General features: G+C 31.8%; 1 protein-coding gene across 1 annotated transcript; it reads left to right on the top strand.

Annotated features, from left to right (window-relative positions):
- The first annotated feature begins 1,199 nt into the window (after nt 1-1,199).
- On the top strand, nt 1,200-4,137 carry PUB15 (Plant U-Box 15). Its single transcript, XM_068632270.2, has 4 exons — nt 1,200-1,520; nt 2,108-2,224; nt 2,479-2,904; nt 3,088-4,137. The coding sequence occupies exons 1-4, from the start codon at nt 1,200-1,202 to the stop codon at nt 4,135-4,137; spliced, it is 1,914 nt and encodes a 637-aa protein (XP_068488371.1).
- Nucleotides 4,138-8,121: the final 3,984 nt, after the last annotated feature.

Raw genomic sequence — 8,121 nt, 5'->3', positions numbered from 1 at the left:
TTTTAAAATAACTAAACATTTTTTTCCTTTTAAAAATAAGAGCTATATATATAATGATTTACCTTTAAAAAATATATATTATTTTATTTATTTAATAAAATAAATAGAGTAACTTTTCTTTATTTTAAAATAATTAAATAACTTATCTTTTAAAAGTAATGGTCACATAATTTGTTAATACTATTATTATTATTATTATTATTATAAAATTATATATTATTTTTTTTAATTAATTACTTATAAAAATAATAAAGTTTAAGATAATAAAATGTGAATACATATTCGCGGGAATGAATGTGATAAATAAGATGGACTGAGTCATTTTTATCATATATATATATAATACCCTTCAATTTTGATAAATCCTATTTTTTCTTGTAATTAATGACTTTTAAAATTTATATTAATTAATTTAAAACCTTGATTACACATTTTATCACTATTATCAATTTAATCACTCAAGTTCTTGTAGTACATTTTACCATCAAACTTATCATTTTTCACACATATTATTACATTTGATTGATATGTTAAATTTTTAACGAAATATTGACGCAACAGGAAAGTTTATAAAATAATAACATTGTTCTGTTTTCAAATTTTGCAAAACAACATCGTTTTGATCCTCTCTTTTGTTCATTCAATACACCGATAACATATAGGTAAAAACCCCTATGATTAAAATATAGGTGTGACAATAAAATATAAAACAACTTAAATGATAAAATTTATAAAATAATAATAATTGAGTGTTAATTAAATTATTTAAATTAATTTATATTTCTCTTACAAAAAAAATTAAAATAAATTTTGAACAGATGAATGAGCAGTAACGTTGAATTGTGTGAAAGAAACCCCTCCTCAACAAGGCCATGTCTCTGACTTTCTATACGAAAGAATAGAAATGAAAATGTTGAAAAAATATATATATTTTTTATAATATTTTCCTAACGTGAGAGATGAATCCCGAAATATACGAGCAAGCGCGAAAAACAGGAGAATGTCGGAATGGAACAAACAATCATATGGATCAACCAAACCAACCATAAACAGAATCAGTTACACAAAAAAACATTAACATGTTTTTCTTTTCTTAATTCACTTTTCTTGTTTCGGTAAAAACCTGGCTATTACGTAGCGACGTGTGTGCATGGCGTAGCATAGGCGAGGCAGAGAGAGAGAGAGAGAGGAAGGAGAAGATGGCGATGGAGAGAGAGAGAGAGTTGGGAAATGAGTCGAACGAGTCGACTCGGTCAGAGGAGGAGTATGACCCGGTGGCGGAGGTGCAGCGAGTCATCGAATCGGTGGTTCAGTTCGGGGACTACCGGAGGACGCAACGGCGGGAGTGCCACAACCTCGTGCGCCGTTTCAAGCTCATGTTGCCGATCTTGGAAGAGCTTCGCGACCTCCCACAACCCTTTCCTAAGATCGGCGTCGCTTGGTTAGTTAAATTCAAGGACGCGCTTTTGTTCGCCAAGGATTTGTTGCAATTGTGCAGCCAAGGAAGCAAGATTCACCTCGTAATTAATTAATCCCTTTTCCACCTATAATTTTAACCTTCATTTGTTATGGGGAAACTAGTTTCTTCCGTTTGAACAAAAAGTAGTTGGTTCTTTCCATATTTGTCCAATATCATAACACAAACACTCTTGAGAGAGATGTTTAGTTTTCAAATGTTATGGTGTGGTTTCGCTTTTTGATCCCAAAGGGTTATTATTCGACATGAAATAAGGTTTTATGACAGCTATTTCAGCTGTAACATCAAGATTTTTGTTGCTGCTATAAAATCTTGATGTAACTACAACCGAGACAATATAAAAGAATTTGTCTTTAGTTTCCACAATAACAAGGATTTCACAAAACTGCAATTGGAATATTGAAAACCTTGCTTGAAATGAAACTAATGTCGATGCAATGTCAAGTTATTGAACAATGTGTGATGTAAGATTTATTGTTTGACTTTTGGGAAAAAGTTAATTCGTGAATGTTTGTCCATGCATTATTTTGCAAGGCAAAATGGGTTGTTGGGTGTTGAAGATGTAAAACTGTAATGTAGAACATTTATTGAATGTGGTGTTTTGCTTTTTGTTATTTATTTTTGGTTCAGTCTCTGGAGACCGAGGGGATAATGGTCACGTTTCAGAAAGTGTACGAAAAATTAAGCCAAGCGTTTGATGGCGTGCCTTGTGATGAATTAGGCATCTCGGATGAAGTCAAAGAGCAGGTAGGTCCTTTTCGTTTCTCATATCTTCGCGTTTCTTCATTTTTTGGAAGAATGGTTTTGAGAGTTTGTGAATGTTTATATGAAAATGTGAGTTTCATCTTTAATATAATCATAGCCTTCATTTTTTGTCGAATTTGGTTTCAAGTTTGAAATTTTGGAAAGAAATTCCCTTGTTGGTAATGGTGATTATGAATTCTTGTGGCATTCGTAAAATCATACATGTTGAGGCAATATTCTTATACTTTGTGCTTCAGCTTGACCTAATGCACGTGCAACTCAGGCGAGCCAGGAGAAGAACTGATACACAGGACATAGAACTTGCAATGGATATGATGGTAGTGTTCTCTGAGGAGGATGATAGAAATTCTGACAGTGCTATAATCGAGAGGCTGGCAAAAAAGTTGGAGCTTCATAGTGTTGAGGATCTTAACACAGAAACAATGGCCATTAGGAACCTTGCAGAAGAAAGAAAAGGGCAACAGATTGAGAGTACTAAGCGAATAATTGCACTTCTTAACAAATTCAAACGCATTGCAGGCATGGAAGAAACCAGTGTCCTTGATGATCCTGTCGCACCAAAGATGCTAGAGAGGTGCACCTCTTTGGTCATCCCTCACGAGTTTCTCTGCCCAATAACTCTAGAAATCATGACAGATCCTGTTATCATAGCAAGTGGACAGGTAATCACACTTCTTTTAAAACTATGTTAGAAAAATGAAAAAGATGTTGATCTCATAAACTTTTCATTAAGTATTTACCAAAACTCAATTTTTTTATTTTTTTATTTCTTTAATGTTTATGATTTTTCTAAAAAGTTTAAATCTGCATGACACTGAGAGACAAAAATTCTTGTGATTACAAAGACATATGAAAGGGAAAGCATAGATAAGTGGTTCCGAACGAACCACAACACATGCCCAAAGACTAGGCAACCTTTGGAGCACATGTCATTGGCACCAAACTGCGCATTGAGAAGCTTGATTGAAGAATGGTGTGTGAACAACAAGTTCAAGCTTCCTAAAAAGTACGATTCAGCTCAAGAAAGTAGTTCCGTGGACAGCAAAGAGGAAATTCCAGCTTTGGTGGAGAGCTTAGGGTCCATTCATTTAGAAGAGCAGAGAAAAGCAGTGGAGAAGATACGCATGCTGTCAAAGGAAAATGCTGAGAACAGGGTTTTGGTTGCTGAACGTGGAGGAATACCACCACTGGTGCAACTACTGTCGTATCCAGATTCAAAAATACAAGAGCATGCTGTGACAGCACTTTTGAACTTATCAATTGATGAGGGTAACAAGAGACTTATATCGAAAGAAGGTGCCATTCCAGCTATCATAGAAGTTTTGGATAATGGTAGTTGTGTGGCGAAGGAAAACTCAGCAGCAACTTTGTTTAGCTTGTCAATGCTTGATGAGATTAAAGAGATTGTTGGTCAATCAAATGGGATGGCCCCTTTGGTGAATTTGTTGAAGAATGGAACAGTTAGAGGGAAGAAAGATGCTATCACAGCTCTTTTTAACTTATCTCTGAACCATGCAAACAAAGGTAGAGCCATTAGGGCTGGCATTGTGACACCCTTGCTTCAATTGCTGAAGAACGTAAACTTAGGCATGATTGATGAAGCTCTCTCCATTCTCTTACTCCTTGTAACAAATTCAGAAGGAAGACATGAGATTGGACAACTTACTTTCATTGAAACCCTTGTTGAGTTCATGCGAGAAGGGACTCCCAAGAACAAGGAATGTGCAGCTTCAGTTCTTCTTGAGTTGTGCTCAAATAACTCATCATTTACATTGGCAGCACTTCAGTTTGGAGTGTATGAACATTTAATGGAAATCAAACAAAGTGGAACAAATAGAGCACAGAGGAAAGCAATGGCAATCTTAGAGCTCATAGCCAAGAGCGAGCAAATTTAATCTTGCTTTCTCCAATGTAGGTATAATTGTATTATGCTATAGTAAATTAAACTGTTTCTTTCATGTATTTCATGTACAAAGTACAAGTGTAATTAAAACTTCTTTTTAATTATCATTAGTTTACAATGAATTAATGCATATACTTCTAACCCTTCAAATCCTCATGGAGATACTTTAAACAATTATTTTTTAAATTTCATTTTGAAATAATTAAGTAAATAAGACTATATATCAAATTTAATTAATATACATATATAACCATCCTTTTAGTCTCAAGGCACCATAAAGTAGTGTAGATTCCCTGTACACCCATGCTGGGAATAAATATGGCTATACAATATTCAATATTTTCTTATCAAAACCATTTAGATATCAAAATAATAATAAGTTGCAATATTAATTAAATTAAAGACTATTTTAAAAACTAAAAAAAATTAATTTCTAAATTAATTTTTATTATTATTAAATAGTTTCTAAATTGTTATCCAATTAACAATCAAAGTTTTAACTACCAATTATTTAGATTCTAAATTTGGTAGCAAAAACCTTGGTTGCTAATTAGATACCAATTTAGAAACCATTTAATAATAATAGAAACTAATTTAGAAACTAAAAATTTATTTAGTTCTTAAAATGATATCTAATTTAGTCACTATAGCAACTAATTATTATTATTTTTCTAAAATTGGTTTCTATTTCATGATGTTATTGTAATGTTATATTTAAAAATTTGTATCATTACCATATTTATTATTTTATTAAATAGATCATTTGACAGTTCTTAATTAAAATTAAAACCTTGTAATTATAATATATGCTACAACAATGAAGTTAGAATAGAAGTTTGTATGTACATAATGAATGTAATCAAGTTATATATATGTAGTGAATTTCACTTAATCGTAAAAAAAATTAAACCTATCCTATTTTGATTGGATCAGATTAATTAATTTGATTATCCAACTTAATAAAGATCTGAGACATAATCTTAAGTTGAATTGGAAAAATATTACAAATTAATCATGTGAATAAACATATGTTTTGAATTTGACACCTCATGAATTATTACTCTTTCTTATTCTTGTTAATAGATAGGGGGAAAACTAAAAATAAACAAAACTGATAAAATTGTGAAGAAAATGATAAAGTAAATAAATATGAGAGAGAAATAGAAAAAAAAATGAGTATTTGATTTAAGAAAAATGATTTAATTTATTTTAGATATTCTATTATCAGAGCTCAAAAACAACTTATGATTTTTAAAATTAATAACTATTCATGTCTTTAATAATGTGTTTTGATATAAAATTTTAAGATAATAATTTATTTTATAGATAATTTGAAATGTTTTTATAGCAAAATATGTTATTGGATAAGAAATTTTTGAAAGAAATTGAAATTTTAAAATTTCTATAAGAGTAATAGGATTATTTAAAAGTATAGAATTATGAAATACCTCAAGAAATATGAGAATTTTAATTACTGTTTTGGGTCTATGAGGGAAAAGAAATTGATGTGGGATGAGATTAGTGTTTTTAGGATGAGGCTTTTAAATTGGGTGTCGTGCATTGTAGGGAACTTCAATTCTATCAAAAGGAAGGAGGAGAGAAAGACATCTGGCTCTGATTATAGTAGAAAAAATCTCAGATTTAATAATTTTATTGAAAAAGTTGATTTGTTGGATATCCCAATAGTTGGTAAGAAATTTACTTGGTATAAATCAAATAGGACTATTATAAGTAGAATTGATAGAGCTATGGTTTCTAAGGAATGGTTGGAAGTATGGTCAAACAGTAGACAATTTATTTATAGTAGAATTGTATTCGTTCACTGTGTTTTGGTGTTAAAAGATTCATGTTCGGATTGGGGTCCAAAACCTTTCCGTAGTTTGGATGGTTGACAAAAGGATGGCAGATTCATAGATTTTGTTCGTAGTCATTGGCTTAGTTATGAGGTACATTGATAAGAGATGTTTGTTTTCAAAAGAAAAATTGAAAAAGTTAAAATCAGATTTAAAAATTTGGAATAGAGAAGTCTTTGACAATGTCAACCAGGTAGGGGAGGTACTACAAAAGAGAATTCAGGAGTTGGATGAGTGTGACGATGTCGGTGGCTTAGATGAGGAGGGTAGAGCGGAGAGGAGGTCATTGTTGGCAGAATAAAACAAAAAAAATCTTCAAGCAAGAAGTTGTTATTCATAAAAAAAAACCCGTATTAAGTGGTTGAAAGACGATGATCTTAATTCAAAGTTCTTTCACTCGGTCGTTAAATGGAGGAGGATGAGGAACGAGCTTAATGGGTTGTTTATTAATGGTTGTTGGTGCGAAGATAAGGAGTTGGTTAAAAAGAAGGTAAGAGAGTTCTTTAAGGCTAGATTTGAAGGATGTGATGGGTCTCAAGTCAAGTTGAATAATGTATCCTTTAATTATATTTATGATGTTGACAACGAAATGTTGATTAATACTTTTTCTGAAGAGGAAATCAAGTTTGCCATCTGGGTCAGATGGTTTTAATTTCGGGTTCATTAAGTTCTGTTGGGATTTTTTAAAGGACGATATTCTTTTGGTTGTGAATGATTTCGTAATTTCTGATAAATGGCCCAGGGGTACGAATGCCTCGTTTGTGTGTTTGGTCCCTTAAGTCTGAGAATGCACAACAACTTGGTGATTTCAGGCCTATTTCTTTAGCCGGGTGTTTGTATAAAATCATTTCGAAGATGTTGTCTTTAAGGCTTAAAAAGGTGATTAGCAAAGTCATTGATCCAAGGCAATCTGAGTTTCTTGAGGGAAGGGGAATCTTGGATAGAGTTCTTGTGGCCGACAAGGCATTAGAGGAGGCAAAAAGGAAGTGGAAAAGTTGTGTGTTCTTCAAGGTGGATTATGTGAAGGCGTACGATTCTATGAGGTGAGAGTTCATCTATTATATGTTTGGTAGATTAGAATTTTTTGAACAATGGATTGTATGGATTAAATCATGTTTGGAGTCTACTCTGGTGTCTGTACTTGTGAACAACAACCCAAATTCCTTTAAAGGGATTGAGACAACGAGATCCTCTTGCTCTGCTTTTGTTCCTTATTACGGCTGAAGGCCTTGCAAGAGTGGTAAGGATTGCAGTTAAGAAAAATATGGTGGAGAGTTTGGAGGTTGGGGCTAAGAAGTTTAAGATTAATATGCTTCAGAATGTGGATGAGTACTTTGTTTGTTTACAAAGCGGATATCAAAAGTGTGTTTAATATAAAGGCTATTTTAAGATGTTTTGATCTGCTTCAAGGTGAGTTTCTTTAAAAACAGTATTAGTGGGATAGGGATTGATCATTATACAATTTGTCGCTTTGCGGTTATTCTTAATTGCAAGGTGATGAAACCTTCAAATACCTTGGGATGCCTTTGAAATTGAATCTATTTATATACAATTATTTATTATTTTGTTGAGATAATCTGTAGCATTATTAATTATGTACAGGAAAATATGACTGTGTTTTGTTAGAATTTACCATAATTTTATTTATTTAATAAGTTAAAATAATAGGAACCACTCAATTCACGATCACGGACCAACAGTAATTTCGACTTATTTGGACAAAACTTGGGGCAAAATAATTCTGGTTTTTTATCTTTTTCGGGCACAAACTCATTTATACGTTTACAGAAAAAAAAACATTAAAATATATTTTTATAAATTAATTTCCTATAGGATGCAAATATATGCAAAATAAAATTCTGTTCTAAAAAATCAAAATAAAGCTATATATAGTCCATGGTTAATATGAAGCCTTAAAAGTATTATATAAATATAATGAAATGATCTAATTAGTGTATAGAGTTAGGAATATATTTTTATCAAATAATTAAAAATTAAAACAATGCAACTCTTAATTATTGGGTTGGTCGGTTTGGTGGTATTTTCTAACTTTGATTTTAAATTCATAGTCATATATATTGTTTCCTGGGTAGTGAACTGAGGTTCTCTTCGTCCTCCTGCTT

The sequence above is a fragment of the Phaseolus vulgaris genome, chromosome 8, assembly GCF_051622355.1.
Source record: "Phaseolus vulgaris cultivar YP4 chromosome 8, ASM5162235v1, whole genome shotgun sequence".
Classification (NCBI taxonomy): Eukaryota; Viridiplantae; Streptophyta; class Magnoliopsida; order Fabales; family Fabaceae; genus Phaseolus; species Phaseolus vulgaris.
The sequence above is the reverse complement of the archived record's forward strand: the minus strand, read 5'-3'. Positions and strand labels throughout refer to the sequence as shown.

Bases quoted from the DNA above. Each gene is read 5' to 3' on its own strand.
- PUB15 (XM_068632270.2), top strand. From the start codon at position 1,200: ATGGCGATGGAGAGAGAGAGAGAGTTGGGAAATGAGTCGAACGAGTCG. The intron at 1,521-2,107 runs GTAATTAATTAA...TTTTTGGTTCAG, and splicing joins AAGGAAGCAAGATTCACCTC to TCTCTGGAGACCGAGGGGAT. The intron at 2,905-3,087 runs GTAATCACACTT...GTGATTACAAAG, and splicing joins TTATCATAGCAAGTGGACAG to ACATATGAAAGGGAAAGCAT.